Genomic DNA, 26,134 nt, shown 5'->3' with positions numbered 1-26,134 from the left:
ATATGAGGGTATAGTCCTTATAACCTTGTATATGAGAATTTTTATCATAAATGGATTGAACTTTGCCAGATGCTTTTTCTGCCTCTGTTGAGATGATCATATATTTGTAGCTTTCATTTTGTTACTCTGTTGTATCTCAATTTATTAGCAGATGTTGCAACATCTTGCATCTCTGTAATAAATCCTACTTGATCATGGTGTATGATCCTTTTAATGTATTGTTGAATTCTGTTTGGTAATATTCTGTTGAGGAAATTTTTAAAAAAAATATTTTTATTTATTTATTTGACACAGAGAGAGGGACAATGAGAGAGAGAAAGCACAAGCAGGGGGAAAGGCAGGCAGGCAGAGGGAGAAGGAGAAGCAGGCTCTCTGCCGAGCAAGGAGCCCGATGTGGGGCTTGATCCCAGGACCCTGGGATCATGACCTGAGCCGAAGGCAGACACTTAACCGACTGAGCCACCCAGGCGTCCCTGTTGAGGAATTCTTGCATCTATATTTATCATGGGTATTGGCCCGTAACTTTCTTTTCTTGTAGCAGTCTTCTCTGATTTTGGTATCAGGGCGATGCTGGCCTCATAAAATAAGTTTGGAAATGTTCCTTGCTCTTGTGTTTTTGGGAAGAATTTGAGAAGGATTTGTATTATTCTTCTTTGAATATAGGGTAGAATTCATCATTGAATCCATCTGGGCCTGGTCTTCTATTTGTAGGGAGGTTTTTTTAATTATTAATTCTCCTTACTAGTAATAAGTGTGTTTGGATTTTTCTTTGTGGTTGTATGTTTCTAGGAATTTATCCATTTGTTCTAGGTTGTTGAATTGTTCATTTGCAGTTGTTCATAGTAGGTTATGATCCTTTGCATCTCTTTGGTATCTTTGTCATGTCTCTTATCCTGATTTTGAGTCATCTCTTATTTTTCTTGAAGATTCTAGCTAAAGGTGGTCGGTTTTGTTTAGCTTTTCAAAAAAACAGCTTAGTTTCATTGATACTGTGTGTTGTCGTTGTATATCTGTATTTCATTTATTTCCATTCTGATCTTCGTTATTTCCTTCCTTGTCCTGAGTTTGGTTGGTTGTTTTTCTATTTCCTTGAGTTTTAAAGTTAATGTTTATTTGAGACTTTTCTTGTTTCTTGATGTAGGAATTTATCACTCAAATTTCCCTTCCCTCTTAGAACTGTTTTTGCTGCATTGTGTAAGTTTTGATGTGTTGTATTTCTAGTTTAAGTTGCCTTAAGACATTTATTTCTTTCTTTTTAAAAAGATTTATTTATTTATTTCACAGACAGAGATCACAAGTAGGCAGAGAGGCAGGCGAGAGAGAGGGGGAAGCAGGCTCCCTGCCAAGCAGAGAGCCTGATGTGGGGCTCGATCCCAGGACCTTGGGATCATGACCTGAGCTGAAGGCAGTGGCTTTAACCCACTGAGCCACCCAGGTGCCCCAAGACATTTATTTCTTTTGACTTTTTTTTTGACCTGTTAAGTGGCATGTTATTTAATCTCCACATAATTGTGAGTTTTCCAGTTTTCCTCAGGTAATTATTAATTTCTAGTTTTGTATCATTGTGGTTGAAAAAAATGCATGATGTAATTTGAATTTTCATGAATATTATTATTAAAACGGACTTTGTGGCATACCATGATCTATCTTGGAAAATGTTCCTTGTGTACTTGAGAAGAGTGTTCTGTTGCTTTGAAAATTTTCTGAATCTGCCCGTAAGGTTTATCTGGTCTAATGTTTAAGGTCTGATGTTTTTTTACTTTCTCTCTTGATCTATGCATTGATATGAATGGGTTGTTAAAGTTTCCTACTATTATTGTACTTCTGTCAGTTTCTCTCTTTAGGTGTGTGAATACTTCCCTTATATATTTAGGTTCTCCTGTGTTGAGTGCATAAATATTTACAGATGTTATATTCTCATGTTGGATTGACCCCTTTATCACTATGTATTGCCCTTCTTTGTCTCATAATTATTGCAGTCTTTGTTTTAAAGTCTATTTTGTCTGATAGAAGTGTAGCTACCTTCACTTCCTTTTCCATTTGCATAGAACATCTTTTCCCATCTGTTTATTTTCATTCTGTGTATCCTTCTGAAATGAGTCTCTTATAGGCAGCCTAATTTTCTTTCCCATTCAGCCGCTCCATCTTTTGATTTGGAAAATTTAGTACATTTAAACTTAAAGAAATTATTGATAGGTGTGTGCTTATTGCCATTTTGTTCATTTTTTCCTAGTTCCTTTCTTCTCTTTGTTTTGATGACTTTAATAGTATTGTTAGATTCTTTTTTTGATCTTTTGTGAATCTGTCTTTTGTTTGTCTACTATAGGTTTTTACTTTATGGTTACATTTAGTCTTACATATAACTTAATTTATAAGTCTTTTTAAAGTTTGTAACATTTTTAAGTTTGAGAGCACTCTAAAGCTCTGTCTCACATCTTTTTATCTTTTGTATCTTTATCTTTCATATCCCATAACTAATTATTCCAGTTATGGTTATTTTTACTACTTTTCTGTTTTAACCTTCAGACTAGTTTTCAAAGTGATTAACCCACTACTTTTATTTTGTATTAATGTTTACTAATGAGATTTTTATTTTCATAAGTTTTCTTGTTGATTAGCGCCCTTTGTTTTAAACTTGAAGAATTTTCACATTCCTTTTACAGCCAGTTTAGTGGTGGGGTGGCCTGGGTGACTCAGTCATTAAGGCCAGTTTAGTGGTGGTTAACTCTTATTTTTTGCTTGTTTGGAAAACTTTACTCTCCTTTAATTCTGAATAACTCTGCCACATAAAATTGGCTGGAAGTTTTTTTTTTCCTGGACTTTGACTATATTGAGCCACTGTCTTCTGACCTACAAAGTATCTGCTAAAAAAATCTCATGAGGGTTCCTTGTATGTAACAAGTTGATTTTCTACCGTTTTTTTTTTTTTTTAAAGATTTTATTTATTTATCAGACAGAGAGATCACAAGCAGGCAGAGAGGCAGGCAGAGAGAGAGGAGGAAGCAGGCTCCCCGCCGAGCAGAGAGCCCGATGCGGGGCTCGACCCCAGGACTCTGAGATCATGACCTGAGCCGAAGGCAGCGGCTCAACCCACTGAGCCACCCAGGCGCCCCGATTTTCTACCGTTTTTAAGATATACTCCTTAAGTTTCAACATTTTAATTATAAGAATCTCAGTGATGGTTTCTTTGTGTTTCTTATTTTGAGTTCTCTGTGCTTCCTGAATCTGGATATTGGTTTCTTCTCCGGGTTAGGGATGTTTTCAGCCATAGTTTCTTCACGTAAGTTTTTTGCTGCTTTTCTCCTCTGAGGCTCCAAATAATTTGAATATTTGTTGGCTTGGTGTTGTCCCATAAGTTCCTTGAGCTGTCTTCACTTTTATTTTTTTTTGATGCTCTGATTGGATGAATTCCACTATCCTGTCTTTGAGTTCACCAGTCCTTTCTTCTGTATCATCTAGTCTCCTATTGAACCCTTCTAGTGTTATTTTTCAGTTCAGTTAATATATTCCTCAGCTCTGTGACTTGTATTTGGTACCCTGAATATTTATATTTTCTTTTTGAAGTTTTCACTGTGTTTATCCATTCTTTCAAGGTCTGTGAGCATCTTTGTCACCATTACTTACTTTGAACTCTATTAGGTAAATTTTTTCATTAAGGTTTTTATCCTGAGGTTTTATCTTATTCTCCTGTTTGGAACATATTCCTCTGGTTTCTTCATTCTGTCTTGGTTTGTGTGCATCAGTTTTAACAACTGCCTCTCTCAGGATTGGAGGATGGCCTCATGTACACACTGAACCTTATTGTTCAAACCTACGCACGCTCTTGGTTGTCTCTCAAGCCTTTGTGATAGTCCCTGCAGCCAGTTTATTTATAAAAGCTCCCAGTAGTTGAGTGTGCCAAGACTGGTCAGTGTCCTAGAGAGGGGAGTATCTGAGTCACCACTTAGATTCAGGCTGATGGAAGCCAGACCTTCAGGCAGCAGCTTTTAACATATATAAATATCCACTAGGACCACAAGCAGAAGCTCCCCTGGCCTCCAGGGCCTGGTTATCCAGGGTATGACATAAAATAAAGGGCAACAGCGTGTATAAAAGTTCCCTTCCAGGGGATATTGGCACTCTGGAGTAGGACAGGAAAAGCATGAAGATGACACCTGCTGGTTGGGGTGAGGTGGGGTGGGGTGGGGGCTAGAACTCTAAAGATAGCACCTGTTGGAGGTTCGTAGTAGGCCTGTATTTTTTTTTACTTTATTTTTAAATTTTTCTTTAAAGGTTTTATTTTTATTTAATAGAGAGCAGTCATGAGTGGGGGACAGGGGGAGGTGGAGGGAGAAGCAGACTCCCTGCTGAGCAGGAAGCCTAGTGCCAGACTCGATCCCGGGACTCCCGGACCATGACCTGAGCCAAAGGCAGTTGCTTAATCAACTGAATCACCCAGGTGCCCAGGCCTAGTGTTTTTTGTTTTTTTTTTTTTTAAAGACTTCATCCATTTATTTGACAGAGATCACAAGTAGGCAGAGAGGCAGGCAGAGAGAGAGGAGGAAGCAGGCTCCCTGCTGAGCAGAGAGCCCGATGCGGGGCTCGATCCCAGGACCCTGAGATCATGACCTGAGCCGAAGGCAGCGGCTTAACCCACTGAGCCACCCAGGCGCCCCAGGCCTAGTGTTTTAAATGAAGGTAGTGCCTGCCAGCCTTACTTCCCTGGAATAGTATCCCAGTAAGTCCCTAGATATGTGGTTAAGTTAGATACCTGCCCCTCAGGCCAACACTTTATGTGAAAAGAAGTTTGTTTACTTATATTAGTAACTCTGGATACTATTGGCTGCATCTTTGCTGGGCCCTGGGGGAAGTTAGTCCACACAACAGGCATTTTTGCCTTCTGCTATAACTTCGTGGGTCTCATAGACATCAGCCCTATTGGCTTTCTAAGCTAGATGTTTTGTGAACTCCTCTCTCAATATCAGATCTTAAAAGCTGGGGTGCCCAGTGTAGGGTTCAAACCCATTGCACCTCAAGAAGGTGGTCTGGGTTACTTACTTACCTGAAAGCTGCTCACTTATCTAAAATTATTCTGCTTATGTGCTCTTGGTATTGTTTGATACTTTGTGCTTAAGATTGGTGAATCGGTTTCAGCCCTTTCCCTATGTCCAGATAAGTAACAGACTTATATGAATCCTACACATTTAAGGGAAAGTGAAAATAATTCCTTAAGACAGTGAAATTATGTGTATTATCACTGAGTGGCTCTAAATAAGAGAATTTAATCAGTCAGGTCCAAAATAGAGTAATTCAGGATGCTTTATGTAGAAAGGGACCATTTCCAAAAAAACTGGGTGTGAGGGAATCAGAGAGAGTTCATGACTTCGGTGCTAGTAGCAACTAAGCTGATTACCAAAACCTAGAAGGCAAAAATTGTGTTAGAGGTAACTTTGAGGGGAACAGTGACCTTTGGTAAAGGGACAGAGTCAGCCTCAGGTCAATACAGGGAATGAGCCAGTGGAATAAATATCCTGACTTCATTTGCTTTCAATCTGCCAGTGAACCCCTCGTGACTGAAGTTGGAGGACCCAGGAACCCATTGATAACGGTTCATACCAGTTTAGCTTGCCAGGGCAGAGAGTCATGGTAGAAAAAGGCATTAAGTGGGGTATAGAGTGGCAAAAGAAGATATCCAGTATTAGAATGGTGCAGGCTAGGCAGCCTCACTAGAGACTGGTCCTAGAGCATCTCCATCCTGGAATAAGAAACCTGGTCAGTGTCCAGGATAAGAGAGCAGTAAGTGGACTATTAATTTTTTTTTAATGTGTAGCAAGACCTTTTTTCATTAGCTAATTGTGTATTTAAAATTTTAATCATGAGGGACTGCCTGGGTGGCTCAGTGGGTTAGGCCTCTGCCTTCAGCTCAGGTCGTGATCTCAGGGTCCTGGGATCGAGTTCCGCATCGGGCTCTCTGCTAGGCAGGGAGCCTGCTTCCTCCTCCCTCTCTCTCTCTCTCTCCCTCTCTGCCTACTTGTGATGTGTCTCTGTCAAATAAATAAAATCTTTAAAAAAATTTTTTTTTAATCACGAGTCAAAGATTTTGAAATTTTGTAAAATTGTTCAACTGGTTTCACAGCTGTTACAGCTGAATACATCCGTAAACATGTAAGAAGAAAATTTCAGAAGTCTTTTTTGTGCAAACTTTTCCAGTGTTTTATGTGATTTAGCGATGGTCTGCTGGCAGAATATAATGGTATATGAGTCATATGGATCTAAAAGTACAAAAAAACACATGACTTCATCATTTCCCTAAAAATTTGACTCCAAGAAGGGAGGTATAAGAGACATTTTCCCAGTACTTCAGACAGTGGAAGGACATTTTCCAGATCCTGTATATTTATGTACTTTAATTTCAAGCCAAGTTATGAAAAAAAACTTAACATCTCACTTTTTTGTCAGTTACCACTGATATGAAAAATATAGACTTTTGCTGAGAAGGAAATACTCTTAGATATACAAGATGATACTCTATACTATATGGCTTTTGTATATTCTAAGGAAAGCCAGGACAGTCCTGTGAAAAGTTTCTTTTAAAAAATGGTCTGTATTATGTGATGTTAAGAACAAATCATCTGGGGGAGCCTGGATGGCTAAGTGTCTAACTCAGTCTTACCCGAAGTCGTGATCTCAGGGTTGTGAGTTCAAGCCCGGCATTGGGCTCCACAAAAGACTGAACCTTCTTAAGTTGTGAAACACTTTATGGCACGGGTGACCAAGGCACCTTGCTGAGTAAATAATGAGGGTCTGTGTTTGGCAGGAGTGCCGAGAAACACAAATACCCTATAGCTTCACTTGTGGGAGGAATCTAGAGTGGGGTGGACAAATTCATAGAGATGGAAGGTAGAGAGGTGGGGAGGGAGGGTGGAATGTGGAGTTACTACTTAGTGGATGTAGGGTTTCTTTTTGGGGTAAATGAAAGCGTCTGAAAATTGTGGAGTACTGTGGGTTTGTTTGGTACAGTGAATGGTACACTTAAAAATGGATTAATGTAAGATTTAGAACCCTTGTGCACTATTGGTAACACAAAATACAGTAGTCACTATAGGAAACAAAGCATTTCCTCAAAAAATTCAAAAATAGGGGTGTCTGGGTGGCTCAGTGGGTTAAAGCCTCTGCCTTCAGCTCGGTTCATGATCCCAGGGTCCTGGGGTCGAGCCCCGCGTCGGGCTCTCTGCTCAGCAGGGAGCCTGCTTCCTCCTCTTGGTCTCCCTCTCTACCTATTTGTGATCTCTGTCAAATAAATAAACAAAAAATCTTTAAAAAAAAATTCAAAAATAAGCATATGGTCCATCAATTCCCGTTCTGGGTATATACCCAAAAGAGCTGGAAAGTGAGAAGAGATATTTGGACACCAGTGTGCATAGCAACATTAGTCACAGTAACTAAAAGGTAGAAGCAATCTAAATGTTGTCCCTTGACAGATGAATGGATAAACAAAGTGTGATATACACCTACTATGGTATATTACTCAGCCTTAAAAAGGGAGGAATTATGACGCATGCTGTACAAATACACGGTTAAACTTCAAGGACATTATGCTAATACGAAATAAGCCTGTCATAAAAAGACAAATATTGTATGATTCTACTTGTATGAGGTACTTAGAATAGTCAAAATCATAGAAACAGAAAGTAGAATGGTGGTTGCCAGAAGCTGGCAGGGAGAATAGAAGTTGTTTAATTATACAGAATTTGGGGGGGGGGGACCCCACAAAACTATAATGCCTTTGAAAAAAATAAATTCTGTGTTTTACAACAATTAAAAATTAATCCTCTGAAATTCTTCTTTAGATGACTTAAATACAGGAACATTCACCAATGCAGAATCATTCTGTGGAACAGTAATAGAGAGGGAAATACTAAATTGTTCATCTCCTGAGATTCCTGCAGAATTTAACGAACAGTTTAACACTAAGAAGGACAAAGAGGAACTAATAAATCAGGTTAAAGGAGCCAACCTAGAAAAAGAAAACAGTTGGTATGATGATCCGTGTAATGAGTTTGCAAGGACAGAGAAAACACATTTGAAGAAATGTCCTAAAAGGCCTGATTGGAATATAAACAAACCACTCAAAAGGTATATTCCAGCATCAGAAAAGTACCCCAAACAGCTTCAAAAGCAGAGAGAAGAAAAAAAAGTAAGAAGGCAGATGGAACTGCTTAATTTGGTAGAAAGAAATAGTCCTGGACATCTCTCTCAAAATAGAGGCACTTCACCAGTTCTTCCTTCATCTCAAGAAACTGAGCCAAGGTTCAGGTGGCATCTAATCAAAAAGGTAAGACTTTTCTGTCTTAAAAATATTTTTAAAGTATGTATTGATGTTTCTGGATTGAAAACCGTTCCCCACATGCATATTTTGACAAAGTGGCTCTGTATCTGAGCAAGAATTTAAGAAATATACTTTGGTTTATACTAGGGGTTGTCAAACTATGGCCTGTGGGCAAATCCATCATGCTGCTGCTTTTGGAAATCAAGTTTTATAAAAATGCTCATTCTTTTATGAATTGTCTGTGTCTGGCTTAGAGTAGTTGTAAGAGATTACCACATGGCCCACAAAGCCAAAAGTGTTTACTATCTGGTCCTTTACAGAGAAACTTGACACTTTAACCTTGTATAGATGAATGCTGTTCATTGTTTTAATAGCCATTTCAGAATTCTTGTTTATAGTTCATATAGACAGAGGATAATTTTATAAGGTCAGGAATTACTGCATTGGTTCTGTGATTGGAAAAATATAAAGTCTCTCCCATTATCATCCAATATGTGTTATTCAGTTATCATCCTCAGATTATCTCAAATTTTAAGTATTTGTGGGGACATATGGCAGTACTGCCACTCCTGTCTGCATTTTTCTACCCTTTAGGAAGAAGAGCCTCTGAAAATTAATTCTTTCAGCAAGGAAAGGTATGTTATGGACTGGATTGATTCCATAGTTACTTAGTGCTGTGTGGGACAAAAGTACAAAATATTTGCTCAGAATATAGGTAAAATCAAAGCTTGTATATGTATGAAGTCAGAAACCAGTAATGTTAAAAAAAGAAACCAGTAACGTGTAGGAACTTAGAGGTGAGAAATACAGGTTTCAGGGAAATGTGGCTGACATTTTACCTAAAATTTGAAGGCCCAATTTGGACTGGGCCTAACTATCTAGGTAGGAATGTAAATCTGCAAGCTTAGCTAAAATAATTTTGACTTGGGGCACCTGGCTGGCTCAGTCAGTTAAGTGACTGACTCTTGGTTTCATGAGGTTGTGGTCATGGATGGAGACCCACGTCAGGCTCTGTCCTTAGCACAGAGTCTGCTTGGGACTCTGTCTCTAAATCTTTAAAAAAAAAACAAAACAAAACAGTTTTGACTTTCCAGTTATGTCACAAGTGGAACAGACCTTCTGCTTGGATTGAGGAGGTTATGAAGAAACGACCAGGAGGAATAATGAGAAATTCAGCTACAGTAGGAGGTTTAGATGGTTAGAAATTTTATTTTACGCTTTTGTGCATGAACCAGGTGGTTTAGAGTTGTGTCAGAATGTGGCTGTAACAGGAAGTTTGGTTCACATGGTAAGTACATTGTTTTATGGTGAATTATCTAAGAAGAAACATTAGTCTTAAGTCAGCCCAGCTAGTGTTGATCCTCATTTTTCCTCTGTATATCCTTGCCTAGTAAGAAGTCATCCTATTCTCTTGCCATTTTAGGAAAAGTATCATAGAACTCATTTGTCTTCCTAGTGTTCCAAAGGTGTTACATGTAGACTGAATTGAAATGTGATTGAAGAGTAGATATATTCAAATACATAATTTTGCAATAAAGCTTCTTAGTCCTTAATTGTGCTTTTTTGGGGGGAAAAAAACAGGTCTCAGTCACCACCACCAGTTCCAGTGGTGAAAAACAGAACACAACAAACTCTAAAAAACAGTAATTATGAAAGACAGAATCTGATCTTAGAAGACAGTCAAACAGAAACATCACCTGGACTTCCTGAACGGTCCCATTTTATCCCCTATGTCCGAACCAATGAGATTTATTACCTTGATCCAGATGCACCAGTGTCTAGGCCTTTAACCCACGATCTTCAGTACCAAAATCCACATGGTAAGTAAATATAAGTATCCTTCCCTCCTTACCCCCAACACTAAATTCAGAATCCAAACTAATATTCTTGCCCTTAGGAGGGGTAGAATTTCTATTTTGGGGTCCATTACTCAGAGTTTATTAACGAATCCTTAGACTAGTATAGTATAGGGAATATCATACTGGAGATGTATTTAACCTACCACTTTCATCTGTCTGCAGGCTGTGACCAAGAACAACGGCAGCTCTTTGATTCTGATGTCAGGGACCCACTTCTTAATCCTAACTTGGTGAAAAACAGGGACCGACAGCAAGCAATCCTTAAGGGACTATCAGAACTGAGACAGGTAGGAGCTTTTTCACCAAGTGTGAATGTAACTTTTCTGTTTATGGCTACTGGAGGACTGTGTATCAGAAGGGCGAATTTACTTTAAAGGCTTAATTGGTTACATGATTATATGGGACTTTTACCACATCCCAGTTAAAAAGTTATTTCCTTCAATTTGATTCACATCACAATACTCCAGTATGAAATCGTAAGACAATTTTATTGAAGGAAAAAAAACATACATATTTAAAGGTATTAGTCATGATTAATAAGCCCTAAAACGCAAGACAGAAAATACACAATTATCCTTTAATGAATTCTTAGTAATCAGTTCACGTTTTTAATTGGATGTGTTGGCAGTGTTCAGAACAGAATATTGATGCAAGTCCCAAAGAATAATAATAAAATTCGGTGTGAAAGTATATACACATAACCTTACCCATCAGACTACATCTCCTCCTCCCAGGTCAGTTATTGTCATTTCTCATTAGCTTGCTCAAGCAAGAATAAAATCTAGTAACACATTCAATATTTAAGTGTATATAACCTTTATCAGGTGGCCTTTAAATACCGATCCCTGATCTTAGGAAAAATAAATTGCCACTTCAGGAGTGCCCTTTTCCATGTCCAGTCATTTACATATATGCCTCTTGCATTTCAAATTGTCGATTCACGAGTTGCTTTCCCAATTTGTTCACATAGAGCTAGAAAATCATAGTAACAATTATGTAGAAAGTATCTTTTGGTTCTTTAAATGGTTACATAGAGATTATGTAACAAGCAGTAAATCTTTTAAATTTTCCTTTAAAGTGACAAGGCACTTTTCTTAATAGAGGTAAAAGTTGTGAGGTCAAGAGACAGGAATATATACCATGTACATAGTGACCCACCTGTACACTAGCCACATCTTAATTTCAGCAGGGCCTTGTCTAAGCCACTAAGGTCAGTGCAGTCAAGATAACACTGGATGTTAGGAGACTCCTTTAGTGTGTCTCATTACCATGTTAAGAGCCTTTAAGGGGATTTCAGCCCCATAGTTATGCAGACTTGGAAAAGTCATCCCTATTGGTTTTTATGCTAAAAACATAATCTTACACATATGTGATAGCTATACAATATCCAAGTGAGAAGGTCTGATGTAGGTTTTTTTGAGTGGTTAAAATTTAACATGACAAAGATAAAGCTTAAGGTATAGCCAAGTAACTGAACTAATTACAGGTTTTCAAAGTAATGTAAATATAATTCTGGATTAGAAGGGCAGAGATGTAAAATAGGAATAATTTGCAAGTCTGCTGCACACCTTACTAACATATCAATGTGATTTCAGGGCCTTCTCCAGAAGCAAAGGGAGTTGGAAACTAATCTCATGCCTTTAGCTGCAAATCAAGAAGAGAATTTTAATTCTTCGTTTTAAATGTAGAAAATCAAATCCTTCACATTTGTTGCTTCTAAATTATAAAATGTGTTCATTGCATTACTGTCTTTTCCAAATAACCTAGATTTTATAAATGCTTATTTAAAACTTGTAAATTATGTAGTACAACGCTGTGTGTGTATATATATATATTTTTTACAATAAAACAGACATTTTTGTAAAGCTTAGTAAAAAAACATTTTTTTGCTTTATCACAATCTAGGTATTTAAACACTTTCTACTTACCTTAAGACAGGTTTCTGACCTGTTCACAGACCACGTTCTTCTACACTTATGTAGCTTATTATTGGAATACCACTTAGGTATTTTGTTCTATAAAAAGATTTAAGAGGTTAGAACTCTCCCAAGTTCTTCTGAGGGGCCAAAGGAAGGTCTGACTTAACACATCCCAACTTTAACTAAAATAGCTCAGTTTTTTCCCTCTAATTCCTGGTTTTAGGACTTTACAAAAACATTTTACAAGTTTGCATTTCTAATGCAGGCAGTTATAAGGAACAGATATGGTTTTAAAATTGATCACCTTATACTTTATCTGTGAATTTTAAAAGTTATTTTTAGTAAAGCACTTAAGTTTTTACCACCTCAAAAATATACTTAAATTTCTCTAACACTACTAATTTAAAAATCTATAACAAAGTTCTTCCAACAGAAGCCTATCTTTTGGAAATATGGGATTGAATCTGGTTACGTCCAGGACCATACTAATAAGCACTGAAAACTGTAATGATCAAACACCTCGAATAAGAGGTTGATCCAAAATTTTAGCAACAGGCAATTTTTACATGACTAGGCCTAAAGATAAAAATAATGCTGCCCGGTATTATGTCCTAAGTTTTACTTATATACATAGTTTATCATCTAAATTGAAACTGCATTCACTGTTAGATAAATCTTGAGGTATTGAGCCAAAATCCATTAAGTATCTGTTGACATCACTGGCTTATACTTGTATAAAACACTATACAAAAACTTAAAATAAATACAATAGTTGATTGGTATGTCATTTTAGCAAAAGTAATTGGTATCATCTGATGGGGGGAAGAAAAGCCATTGCTGACTATCCTTTTGCAAATTATCTGATTTTATATATATAAAACAGGCTTCAATTTGAAGCCCAGGTATAGGTAACTTATAAATGTAAAACTTAAAAAGTGCCAACATGAGATAATTCAAGTACAATATATGTTAAAAATATATATATTTATTTCAGTTTTCAGATGCTTCAACTGTTACAGGCCATCATGATTTAAATAAGAGGAAAAAAAAACATTGAGGAAGGACAAGAAACCTTTGTTTAGAGAATGAAATATAAACTGTTAATTCACTTATAAGAAACAGATAAAGTCCATAACAACCTATTTCCAAAAAAAAAAAAAAAAAAAAAAAAGTTACTATTTCTCTTTTGAAAAAGGCCTGGAAGAATCACTTTCCCCCCAACTTAATGGAGATGGAGATTTAGCTCTATCCAAGCTCTGAGTATAAGCAGATAAAAAGTAATTTTCACTTTCTTGAGACTGACTTGATGAAAGGGCATATGGTGTCCCCAAAAATGTCTGATGAGTAAGAACATTAAAATGACTAAACTGATGGGACATATTTAATTGACTGTGATAAACCTGAAAGTTGCTATATGAATCTTGTTCAGTTGCATTGCTGTTCTCTCCTTCAGAGCATACTAAAGCAACAGAAGCTCTTTCTTCAGAATCAATTTGATAAGTCTTATCTTCTAATAAACTTTTTTGCACGTCAAGAGACGATTGCAACTCAATTTGAATATTCTTATTTTGATCTGTTCCACGTGATCCTTTGGTCTCTTTCGCCAATATTTCTGAATGAAAATTGCTGCATACTTCTATTTGTGAGATTTCATCCCCTGAATCCAGAGACATATCCTCTTCATCCTTTTCATCGTTTTCTAAAAGAGCTACATTTAAAAAACAAAAAGTCCTCCTCTATTGAAATACACAATTTGTTTAAGTTTTAAAATTATACACTACTCACACAATATAATGCGTCAGGGTCTGCAAGTCCACAATCCCTTAAAGCTTGGTCTTCTGCCACAAGTTCACTTAGTCACAACACTCACACTAGGTGTGAATGTCCAGATAATCCGATGCTAAAAGCTTCTGCGAAATGTGTTCACGTTTAATGTTGGGAAATCCCAACTCCCAGCTCCAAAGGGGTTAATGTCAAAACAGCATCTAAAGTTATACGGTAATTCAGTATTTGACAAGACAAATAAAAAATAAAATTTTTGACATCTAGCTTCACTGGATTATGACTAAACTGATTAGTTCTAGCAAATGTTTGATCATCTCTGCTTTTCATAAAAAAGTACGTACATCTTTCATTTAACATAAAACCTGGAACCAAAGCAGAGGCCATCTCACAAAACACTGAAGCTATGGATATATTCCTACTACCTTGTACTTAAAATTGCTATATACATCTGGGGAGATTCTGTAGCCCAATGCTAAATTCCCCACTATCTGGTGTCCTTTAAAAAAAAAAAAAAACCCCTCTGGGTGCCTGGGTGGCTCAGTGGTTTAAGCCTCTGCCTTCGGCTCAGGTCACGATCTCGGGGTCCTGGGATTGAGCCCCGAATTGGGCTCTCTGCTCAGCAGGAAGCCTGCTTCCCTCTTTCTCTCTCTGCCTGCCTCTCTGGCTACTTATGATCTGACAAATAAATAAATAAAATTTTTTGAAAAAAAAAAAAAAAAAAAAAAATCCCTCTGCTGACAACAGCAGCCGATAAAGTTTACATACCCTCAAAGAGAAAATGCCTACTCTGGTAGTATCCAGCATACTTAAGAGCTTTTATTGACTATAGTATAATAAATGAGATTTTGTGTACGCTAAGAACAGTAAGTGGCTTGAAACACTTCCCCTGAAGCTGTTTACACAGAGGGCGAGTAGTTTCAAAGCAGGCATTTTGTTCTATGAAAACAACACAAAACCATTCCTCTTTTTCTGTCTGCCTTAAAGAAAAGTAAGACTACTGAAAAGTTACCTGACTGCGACTCAAGAGTCTCATTAGCACCAAGCAGTGGAAGGTTTTCTTCTGTGATTGAGTTGTGATAGCCCACAAGATTTTTAAAGTTTTGCATAAAGTCTTCAGTACTCGCAACCACTATTCCATTATCTGTATAACTGGAGAGCATCTTGATATTCTTTTCTAAATGAAAAAAATAAAAAGGTTCAGGTATAAAACATGTGAAAACCTACGTGGACAGACAGACGATGATGCCACCCCCATGAAAGTGCTTAACACCCACCACTGGCAACAATACCCTTCTGTCCACATGCCTATATTCATAATAGAAAGCTTAAGACGGCACTCTTTACCTGTTAGAAAGACTATGTGTCGTTGCTGTATGTTTTGAGCCTGAAGTCTGATAAGGCAGTCCAATTCTGGAGCATTTCGAGTTTGTGAATCACAATTGTGGTATGACAAAATTTCAACCAGATGTTTCTTTTGATAGACATTCAGAAGTGTCAGCAGACTTAGAGCTTTAGCATTCAATCTGTGGAAGTAAGTAGTTCAATATCTGGATCTGCATTTCTAAAATTTAGTATGGAAGTTTTTGCTTCAAATTAAAATCATAATTTCTCAATTGAGGCAACCAGTGACAACTGCACTGCTTTAGTTCACTGCCTGATGGACTGGTGCTTCCTAGGAGAGAGAGGAGTGCAGGAATTGTGCAACCCATGCTGACATTCAGGGGCTTTCTATGGGTGCAAAGCCTGAGAGCCAGCTGCTCAGCTTTGTACTACAATCTCATTGTAGCTACTGAATAACAATACTTTCCCCTTTAGCTTTACTAATTTAGAATGTGAACAAAGGGCATAGGAGGACCAAAAAAAAAATCTTTCCTTCAAAATATATGGCTCAAAACTATTTGTACACCTCCAAGCACAAGGCAACAACTGGTAGAAACTACTGTCGTCAGCAAGATGAGGGTACTAACTTTGCACCAGTCACACCTTTGGGCCTCGTTATTATCTGCTTACTGTTAGCCGTTACACAAAAGTAAAGGCTCTTCCAATGCCTATTTTCACATAATGTGAAGATAAAACAAGTTTTTAAGAAGTGAATTACTATAAAAAGTTAAATACTTGTCAATCATTTAAACCTGAATTTCCCTAAGTGTTCCATAGAAAGTATTAGGGTATTAGAAGAAAAATGTTTTGTGAATGTCCTAATCACAAATCCCCTTATCATGTTGGGATTAATGTCTCAGTATATGTGTAAATAGATTAGTTGACTAAGGTAGTTCTCCATTGGGAGAGAGTCTAATCTAGTTGGCATATACAGTTTGGTTAAAAAAAATTTGAGTTCTGACTGTTCTTTTTTTTATTATTATTATTATTCTAAACCCTCAAGTGGCAAAGATTAAACCAATTTTACCTATATACCTAAGAACGTCAACTTCAACTTTAGCAAATCTCTACCTAAATAAGAATACTATTTCCAAACAGGCTAGAAAAATAACTACATTCCCCCTTATGACTGGCTAAGGACATCTGTGAAAACTGCTATAAACACAAAAAAATAGAAGTTTTATGAACACAATGTTGGTATCAACAATTGTATAGTTATATTTTCCAACTCTCTCTTTTTTCTTTAAAGATTTTATTTATTTATTTGACATAGAGACCACAAGCAGGCAGAGCAGCAGGCAGAGAGGAAGGGGGAAGCAGCCTCCCTGCCAAGCAGGGAGCTCAATGCTGGGCTCTATCCCAGGACCCTGAGATCATGACCTGAGCCAAAAGGCCTAATCCCCTCAGCCACCCAGGCACCCCTATTTTTCAACTCTTACCTGCCCAATTCCTTTAGTTTTTTCTGGAATTTACAGTGGACTTTCCATTGCCATTTTCCTTCTGGAGTACTAAGTTCTTCAAGGAATGTCAAAAAATTTTTAAGGTTCTCTGTTAGAGATAATTAAGTTTATTTTAAATTCAATAAAAGTCACTCAACAATCAATTATGTAAGAAATATTTGTTGATACTATATAGAAATATCTACTTCCCTATGTAGTATTTTACCCTCAAAGGGAGACAGACATCTATATATACTCTTAGATTTAAGAACATCTATGTAACAAGAACATGCTAGTAACAATAAAAAAGCAGAACGGATCCAAATGCAACCAGTGCAGACACTTGCTTTATATCAGATTTAGAGGAAATTTGCAGTGACTAAGAGACAAGGAAAGAAATTTGAGGTAATAAAATGATGGTAATGTACTCATCCATTTTGCCAATCAGAGATAACAATACATTTAAAAGCATGAGTCATTAATGAGAAAAAACCTAGAAAGGACAAAGTTCATACTCCAAATAAAGCTTAAATCTTACCAATTGTAATAACTTCTGGATTTAGAATGGATTCATCAGACACAATGAAACCTCCAGATACAAATAATTCATTATATGTATGATTTTTAACATCATCCAGACTATCAACACCAGCAAAACTAACGCAAGATAGCTTCTTTAAAGTCACCAAGCCAGGTACCTATTTAAACCCCAAAACAAAAACAGAAATAAGGACATAAGAGAATGAAATGGTAAGACTCAAGTGTGAAGTAACCTACAAGAGAAGTCTAACAAAATACAAAAATATTCCCAACATATCCAAAGACATAAACCAACATTTCTGTCCTGGGTACACACCATGACCAGAACATTCTGACGAAAAGGGACCTGGCAACAGAATAATGAAGGCCAACCTGCCTGGCCCTCTGACTGCAGTCAGAATTCAGAGGACAGCAAGAGCCCATGCAGTCAGGAAAGCCTTAAGAGGGCAGAAGGACTTGAGACAGGTTCGTAAGACTGTATGGGTACCTCCAAATGCAATGGAAAGAGGAAATGGTCTGGCAAAGGGAGGGTACAAACAGGTTTTACCTGGGACATACAAATGAAGACAATACAGAGTCAATGCACTCACTGACATTCAAGGAGTCAATACTCTTAGTCTAGATGAGTGACAGGGAGGGTCTGTGATGTGACGCAATTTAAAATATTACAAGGGTGCAAACGTGATCACAAGCTGATTCACAGATGGATCGTTTACATCTCAAGCCCTCGTTTACATCGTTTACATCTCAAGCCCTAAATCTCCCAAACTTGAAGTTTTGCCTCTTTTAGACCTTATAAGGATATTTTAAAAACAAAGTTTAGCCTCGAAGACAGTAAGATTTTAAAATAAGGGAATTTTTATAACCAAAACAATAGTGAATTTGACTTAACAGTCTACCTTGTGAATGAAACCTGCAATGTCTTCATTCTGAATAATAATCAATAGTTTATCTAATTTTGATCTTCTTTCCAAAAACTGTTCTGGATGACATTCTGTATTGCCTAATTTGATAAGATATTCCTGTTAAAGAGAAAAACTAAATCAACATTAAAAGCCTTTTTTGCAAATATCCACTCAACACCAGAAGTGCAAGATCAACTGATAAGTAGTCACTTAGAAATGGCCACTAGTAATGATGACATTATACTATGGACCTTAGAGATCATCAGGTCCACTCTTCTTATAGAATCTATAGATTGAAGCCTAAATGGCCATGCCACGGTCACAATGTTACAGTGCTATGCAATCAAAGCGAAGTAAATGCCAGTGGTGGGTACAAAAAGAACCGTAAGAACAATGGATTAGCCCAGGTTCTTAACTCAGTTCCATCATTTATTCTGGGCAACCCAGAGCCCAATCATTAACCACTCTCACATTTCACTTTCCTCTCCTTTCAAGGGAAGCCCTTGGTTATTTGCAGCAAGGTTACCAGTACAGTACGCCTTCCCTCACAAAGCACTTTTCAGACTACTGGACTCATTTAATTCACAACAATCCCAAAGTCATTCATACAGCACTTCAGTATGTAGCTTCACCATGGCATTCATGAACTATTTAGCCGTGTCTGTCAAAGTCACACCTTCAAATAAAATAGACCCTCCCATCTAATACCTCCCTCCATGTTGGTGACATGGTACTACCTTTCAAAGGACACAGAGTAGTACAGGCAGTTTCCTTTGCTCTTTGGTTGCTGGTGGAATCCTGAAATCTGAAGTGAACTGCAGGGTCCTAAAGGTCACATTCCTTGTTTCACAGATAACAGGAGATTAATTTTCTCAAGGTTGGCAAGGCTGGTTATACAGCCATTAAGTCTAAACCCAGCTTGCCTCACAAAGAGTCTGTTGCTCTATCAAGAACGGTCTACAAGCATCACCTCAAAGAGGATATTTCTGTGTAGCCCTGAACTGAAGCAGCATGTTCTACATTATTAGATTTTGATCTAACCTCTACAGCTTCTGGGCAGATCTCAGAACAGCTTACAGACTGGTAATGAGAAAGTAAATTACAGGCCAGCTTGTAATTTTTGGTCTTTTTACATTAAGAAGATTTAACTGCGAATTCATTTTAAATGAGACCATTTATAATAAGTCCGTTGGACTTATTATAGATGCTTAAAATTTCATTAATAGTATTTTTACTCTATTTTAACATTTTTGCTGGATATTTTCCAATGGATACTGATTAAAAGAAAGTTCTGATCTGATTTGTAAAACACACAGCATCTTTCTCTTCTACATAAGTAACAAAAACAAGATTTATTCTATGGTAGAATGAATTAAATGCACCTATCATAAGTCAGTACATTTTCTGTGTGATACAGTTAGTGTATAAAATGTGGTGAGGAAGATGGGATGATGCTGAGCACAGTGGGGGACTGGATCCACTCCATCCTCTCAACTAGAACCCCCAACACACAGCTATTTCCCCTCCCCACCAAGTACTATCCTTGAACATGTTGCTGGGGATGGAAAAAGTTAAGCAGCTCTACATTCAATAATACAGGGCAAAATGCAACCAAGAAACTCCTATATGTCTGATTTCATCCTCCTAAGAAATCACAGGGAATTAGTAGTAAAGGAGGCACACTGAGCACTCTTCCACCTCCTTCATTTCCATGTTCTTCATGTTCTCAAGGGCACGCTACATGAAACAAGCTGACATCAAAGAAACTCCCAAACTGACAAAGGCTCAGAACACAGCAGCACAGATTCTGGGCCACTCTCAGCTCTAAGGCACTTATTTATAGTACCTTCTGCTTCCTCTAACAAAACAAACAGAAACTTGTCATGATAAGTTAATTCCATAAATGGGAACAGGCATTTATTTTAAAACCTGTATCATTTCCTGAAGGGATTAAAATCCTAGAGTTTAGTAAATACTAATTGTTAATATTAAATACTGATACAGCTATTCCTTTGTGTCATAATTTACCTGTTACAAATTTTATATATGTCTGTATCTACACATACAAATACATGCATGTATTTTTAAAAATCAAATACTTGAAAGACTAGTCTTACTTTGTAGCTTCAGTAGAAAAAAATATACCTTGCAGTGAGGAATTTTTCATGATTGGGGAGTCTTTGAGGATCATCGTGTTTTTTGATCGAAAAGCCTGTAGGGAACCCTGACATGATCAGGGTATCAAGAAATGCCAAAAGACTATATATATCACCATTAAGTCATCCCTGGGCAGTTTTTTCTATTTGACTGATAAAAACCTCCCCCGTAAGAAGTAAACACTAACAGCTTCTTCTACCTCTCTGTATCTTTCTAATTAAAAACCCAGGTGAGAAACATTTAAAATCTTCAAAGCAACAGTTTAAAGGTATTTGCAGTGTATATACAAATGGTCTATAAACTCATTGATAAGACAAGATTCTAAATTCTAAGATACTTAGATCAGAGGTTCTACATTTAATTGAACTTACTAGTCTTATTCCACTGTTTTAAATTATGAAAATATACGGTCAACATTTAAAAACAAAAAAACCCCCTCCATTTTATAGAGATCAGACCCAGTAAGACAAGTTTATATAGCATTACCATTATTACCTTCTCATTTAGTTACCTTTATTTCTTTACAGAGCACACTCTCTTCTTCTTCATGAATATAAAATTTCACAGTATTTTTCTGGACATCTTTCATGATTTTAACCAAACTGTTAAATACTTCAGGTTCTAACTGGCTTATAAAATTTGAAAGAGCTGGCTGGGCAGAAATGTTTACATCACTGGGCGATTTTGTTGTTTCTTTTTCTACCGGTTCCCGGGCAGTATCACCAGGTACAGTATGATCAGAAGTCACCATCAGCTCTGCGGCATGGTGTGGCTGGTTCACTTCTACTTCGGTTAAACCCAAAGCTGAAGAGGAATGCTGCTCAATGGAGTTGGTGTCTTTCAAAGTATCACTACAAAGTGGCTCAAGGAGCTGTTTATTGTTGAAGTCACTTGAGGAAACTGGTAGGACAGGCTTTCCCAGAGGATTCAATGCTATCTTACTACCAGAATCATTGGGACTGACTGGTGGCAAATTCCCACCCTTGGCCGATGCTTTGATAATAATAGTATTTAGTTTCTCATGCAAGCCATCTACAAATTCCTGTACACCAGCTTTGGAAGTCTTAGAATATATGAACTCAGAAAGCCGTTTCATCTTCTCTTGTGTTGAAAAAATAGGTGTGGAAATTCTACTGACATATGAAACATTCTTTTGCTTCAAAATCTCTTCTATCTTCCTAGAAAAGAGATTGTACTCTCCTAACACTGTCCTCTCTGTGGTCTCACTCATTGTGGGCGGCTCTGCTGCTGGCACACACTGCTCCTCCACTGTCACCACCTGACCTGTCAACACGTCATCCTCAGTGGTGCCCTTTAGTGTGTCTGTAAATGGAGAGGATGGAAACTGGTAATCAGAACTTCTCTGTCTACTTATTACCCGGGGGTCGTTAGGAAAGGCCTCCTGTGGTGGCAGATACACCACTTGTTCTTCTGGTGATTTCATACCTATATAGGAAGAGTTCATTATTATAAGAGCAATCCAAAAAAATAACATCTGAAAACACAAACTCATAAATAGGAATGTCAGATCAAAGTATGTATTTAAAACTATACACTGGAAGGTAGAATAAATATCTCAAATGATGGTATGAGCCCCACTTTCTATGTGCCCTACTTATGGCTGGTCTTTGGATTTCAGTAGCTAGAGTAACAAGTCTGGATATTATTTTCTTTGATTTCTTTTGAAGTGTTCGAACATGTGCAAATTTGGCATCAATACAAATTGTTTGCTTATTTCTGCTTCCCAGATCTGTTGAGGGGGAGGGTTCAGTAATACGGAAAAAAACATATTTCATATCTGCATTAACAGTAATACTCCTGAGATCTTGAGAAGAGGAAGTCATTCAGCTACCTGGTGTTAATGGAACCGTAATACTCTGACTTTTGACAGCTAGCTCCATTAACAGATTATATTTTTCCCCCCGAGATTGTAATTCAAACATGTTTTAAATTTTTTTATTTTAAGGATTTTATTTATTTACTTGACAGAGAGAGACACAGCAGGAAAGGGAACACAAGCAGGGTGAGTGGGAGAGGGAGAAGCAGGGAGAAGCTCCCTGCTGAGCAGGGCTCGATTCTAGGACCCTGGGATTATGACCTGAGCTGAAGGTAGATGCTTAACGACTGAGTCACCCAGGCGCCCCCATATTATGTTTTATAAACTGTATTTCAAAACACATACCCCAAGTCCCTTTTTAAAAGACAAGGGGAGAGGCGCCTGGGTGGCTCAGTGGGTTAAAGCCTCTGCCTTCATCTCAGGTCATGATCCCAGGACCCTGGGATCGAGCCCTGTATCGGGCTCTCTGCTCAGCAGGGAGCCTGCTTCCCTTCCTCTCTCTCTGCCTGCCTCTCAGCCTACTTGTGATCTCTGTTCGTCAAATGAATAAATAAAAATAAATAAATAAATAAAATCTTTAAAGCTGTACACAACTTAAGATCTTTAAAAAAAAAAAAGACAAGGGGAAAATATGTTTAACAGCAATTTATAGTATTTTAGGAAAAGAAAAAAGTTTGTGATCTTTGCCCAGATGATATTATAAAGTTTTATTTTTTTAATTAATTTTTCTTAAATCTTGGCCAATTATTTCCTAACAAATCGGTTATAGTCTATGAAATGGTACCTCTATATCAGGAAGTTGCAGGTAAAAGTACAGTTTTTAGAACTATGGTACTTTGAAGATACAGCGAATTCCTTATTCAAGTTTGCACCCACATGTGGCAACATACCCTCTCCACACAAATGCAGTTTTGGTTTCCTCACACTCACACTTTTCTACAGCTCTTAACGGCCTCAGAAGCAGTCAGCTTGTGACATTTCTCCACCAACGCTGGTAGTTGCCATGAACCACTACACCCGTTAACTACTGCAAAGGTATTTGCTGGCAAGTAAGACCACAACAGGTCTGTAGGTGGAAGAAGAGTAGGGGAGCAAAATATCCAATGTACCAAGGTAAGAATTAAAACTTATGAAACTGAGGGGCGCCTGGGTGGCTCACTGGGTTGGGCCTCTGCCTTCGGCTCAGGTCATGATTTTAGGGTCCTAGGATCAAGCCCCACATTGGGCTCTCTGCTCAGAGGGGAGCCTGCTTCCCCCTCTCTCTCTGCTGCCTCTCTGCCTACTTGTGATTCTCTGTCAAATAAATAAATAAAATCTTAAAAAAAAAGTTAAAAAAAAAAAAAAAGCTTATGAAACTGATAAAGCAGAAATTCAAGTTCCATAAAATAACTCCAGAATATAGAACATCCTTCTTAAATCTGTAACATGGGGTTTAGTGCACACACAAAATGTCTGGAAGGATACATAAGAAATTTCTAACAGAGGTTGATCTATGCAATGAAACTAAGTGTCTAGGACAGGGCTGCAAGACTTTTTGAGGTATTTTACTTTTGGAGATACTTTTCCACTTCTTGAGTACCATATCAGATGTCTGATTTATTTAAATCTGATTTAAATATGTCTGATTATTTAAATCAGAAATAAAAACATTTAAACTGTACCTTGTAAAACAAACAGGTTGGGGAATACCACCTATAATTTTTAAACTTCCAATTAAGTATTATTTCAAATGAAATACCTGCTCCCAAGACATACAGCTATAGTTCAGACCAATAAGCTTATGCCTGAAGGGCTATGATAAAGGGAATTTTTTTTTAAAGCTGAATTAAGCTTAAATCGATGTAGGGAATTTTCCCCCATTAAAAAAGTTTAAATCTCTTTTAAAAAAGCAAAGTACCATCACCTAATTCTATTTTGCACATTTCCCCATAAGATTCTAATCACTAGAACTGACAACTTTATCTTAAAAAATGTCTTCTCAGTAATGATCTAAAGGAAACACATGTCAATAACAATAATACATGTTTTCTAGTGATTGTCACTCAAGCATTGCAGTACTTTGAAAGGGGAATAATGAGTTCTCTAAAGGCAGCATCATTTACATATTTACATTTTCCATCACAAAATATAAAGATGGTATGACAAATAAAAGAGGACTGCAGATGCCAATGGCGCATGTTGAAGCATAAACAAGATACCTGGCTGCTTCTAATAAGAAAGGATTACTGACAGAAAATAGGTGAATCCCAGGGATAATGTTGAGTGAAACAGCCAAAAACAAAACAAGACATTGTAGGTTCCATTTACCTTAAATTTAAGAACAGGTAAAACTAATCTATGGTAAAACAAACAAACAAAAAAATTAGATTAGTGGTTACAGTTGGGTCAGGGGGAGTACTGACTGGAAGACTACAGAAGAAAACCTGGGGGTGTTGGAAATGTTCTAAATCTTGATTTGGGCAGTTGTAACATGAGTCTATACACATGTAAAAACCCATTGAGCTGTGTACTAAAGATTTATGCACTTTCCTGTATGTCTTATATTTGTCGTTCCTATTTTGCTTTTTTGGGTCATTATTCCTAGGAAGAGACTAAAGATTTTCTTAAAGAAAACCATTCATTTTTTTTTTTTAAACTCTGTGGAGAGGAAAACCATAAAGATCAACTAACTATGCCATTTAGCTTTCCTTCAAATTAAGGAAAAAAACCCATTACCACTTAAGATTTCTGAAAGAATAAGATACAATGAAATTGAAACAAACAAAAAAGGCCCACCACCAAACTCTAAAGCAAGAAAACAATGCCTATGACCATCTGCAGAGATGCTGAATGGACTGAACTCAGACAAAAAAAAAGTTCTTCTAAGAACCAACAACAACTGGCTAATCAGCAACATCTGTAACTATTTCTGGAATCCCAAAATTTCCTAATCTCTTATTTACACTACTTAAATAATCAGAAGAAGAATTGGGTCAAAAATTCAAGATTAGGAATAATGAACCTAAAAGATAACGGGCCTCAATCCTTTTGTTTTTTAAACTTTAAAGAAACTTGAAGACTATTTTGCATAGGGTATTCTACAGAAATGGATTAAGAAAAATATTCCCATCTTCCCAAGACATCGTATCAGACAGAATCACTACAGTGAAGAAAACTTAATCTCCGAATACTCAGTGACTTCTTTAAACACATTCTTTGTATCAGAATATTTGATACAAATCAAAGATTTTAAATGCAAATACGATATTGTCCAAATTTTCTGTAATAACTCAAAATGGTGCCCTACTAATAGAGAACCAGAAATGCAAGTAGCAATTCTGAAGAAGGGCACATTGGGAGGAAAAGCAAAGGGAGGCTTCTCACCTGGTGTTTGTTTCTCACCATGTTTCCCCAGCTGGTCTTCTGGGCTTCTTGTGTTCCCTCCTGAGGGAAAGTATCCATTAGATTTGTAGACTCTTTTCAGATATATGTGATACCTATATTAAGCACCTTTCCGACAACCCCAAATGCTAACAAATCCAAGTATTACATCTTCTGCCTAAAACAATCCAGAAGGGTCATTCAGAAATAGAAGTTGCTTCCCTTTCCATTCAGATGATGATGGAGTCAACTAGATGTGCCTTCAAATGGCTCTGAACATCAATTACAAAACTACCTAAATGAAGAATGGTTAGGATAATCACTTGTATTGACTACTTTTTTACTGTGTTTCTTCCGTTCAAGCCAACATCTCCAGCTCTTAAGTACCAGTCACTTCTCTACCATCACTTCTAGAGCTCTTGCCCTTCTGGTAAGGTACTAAGTAGAGAATGGTGCTGAAGCCCATGGTAATTCTTCAAGTTTTAGAAATTCTTCTCAGAGTTCTTGGAGGTCTCAGTAGCTTCTAGGTCACAAGCCAGTCTAACTTTTTAGCAAAAAGTTGGTTGTTGTTTTTTTTCTTTTTAAAGGACTAGGAATGGAAAAGATGTGCCCTGGAAATATTTCCAAAAATGCTTAGCTAACAAA

The 26,134-nt window shown here is 37.2% G+C and overlaps 2 protein-coding genes across 5 annotated transcripts in view; one reads left to right on the top strand and one right to left on the bottom strand.

Moving 5' to 3' along the window:
• The window catches only part of CCDC66 (coiled-coil domain containing 66), a 68,909-nt gene extending 55,677 nt beyond the window's left edge, over window positions 1-13,232 (top strand). The window contains 5 exon segments of the mRNA XM_047691656.1: window positions 7,830-8,314; window positions 8,903-8,943; window positions 9,890-10,128; window positions 10,330-10,454; window positions 11,763-13,232. Of these exon segments, the coding sequence (XP_047547612.1) occupies window positions 7,830-8,314; window positions 8,903-8,943; window positions 9,890-10,128; window positions 10,330-10,454; window positions 11,763-11,849 (977 nt within the window). The 3' untranslated portion in view covers window positions 11,850-13,232.
• The window catches only part of TASOR (transcription activation suppressor), a 53,444-nt gene continuing 37,946 nt past the window's right edge, over window positions 10,637-26,134 (bottom strand). The window contains exons 17-24 of one of the 4 annotated variants that reach the window (XM_047691617.1): window positions 25,493-25,552; window positions 20,804-21,738; window positions 18,130-18,252; window positions 17,229-17,388; window positions 16,691-16,799; window positions 15,216-15,394; window positions 14,881-15,045; window positions 10,637-13,794 (exon numbers count right to left, since the gene is read on the bottom strand). In XM_047691617.1, coding sequence (XP_047547573.1) covers window positions 13,262-13,794; window positions 14,881-15,045; window positions 15,216-15,394; window positions 16,691-16,799; window positions 17,229-17,388; window positions 18,130-18,252; window positions 20,804-21,738; window positions 25,493-25,552 — 2,264 coding nt within the window. In that variant the 3' untranslated portion in view covers window positions 10,637-13,261. Of the gene's footprint in view, window positions 14,072-14,880; window positions 15,046-15,215; window positions 15,395-16,690; window positions 16,800-17,228; window positions 17,389-18,129; window positions 18,253-20,803; window positions 21,739-25,492; window positions 25,553-26,134 lie in introns of all 4 variants that reach the window. The other 3 variants (XM_047691628.1, XM_047691639.1, XM_047691646.1) reach the window with 3 other exon arrangements.

Source organism: Lutra lutra, chromosome 1 (genome assembly GCF_902655055.1).
Source record: "Lutra lutra chromosome 1, mLutLut1.2, whole genome shotgun sequence".
NCBI lineage: Eukaryota > Metazoa > Chordata > Mammalia > Carnivora > Mustelidae > Lutra > Lutra lutra.
Note: the sequence above shows the minus strand (reverse complement) of the source record. Positions and strands in the feature narration are given on the sequence as shown.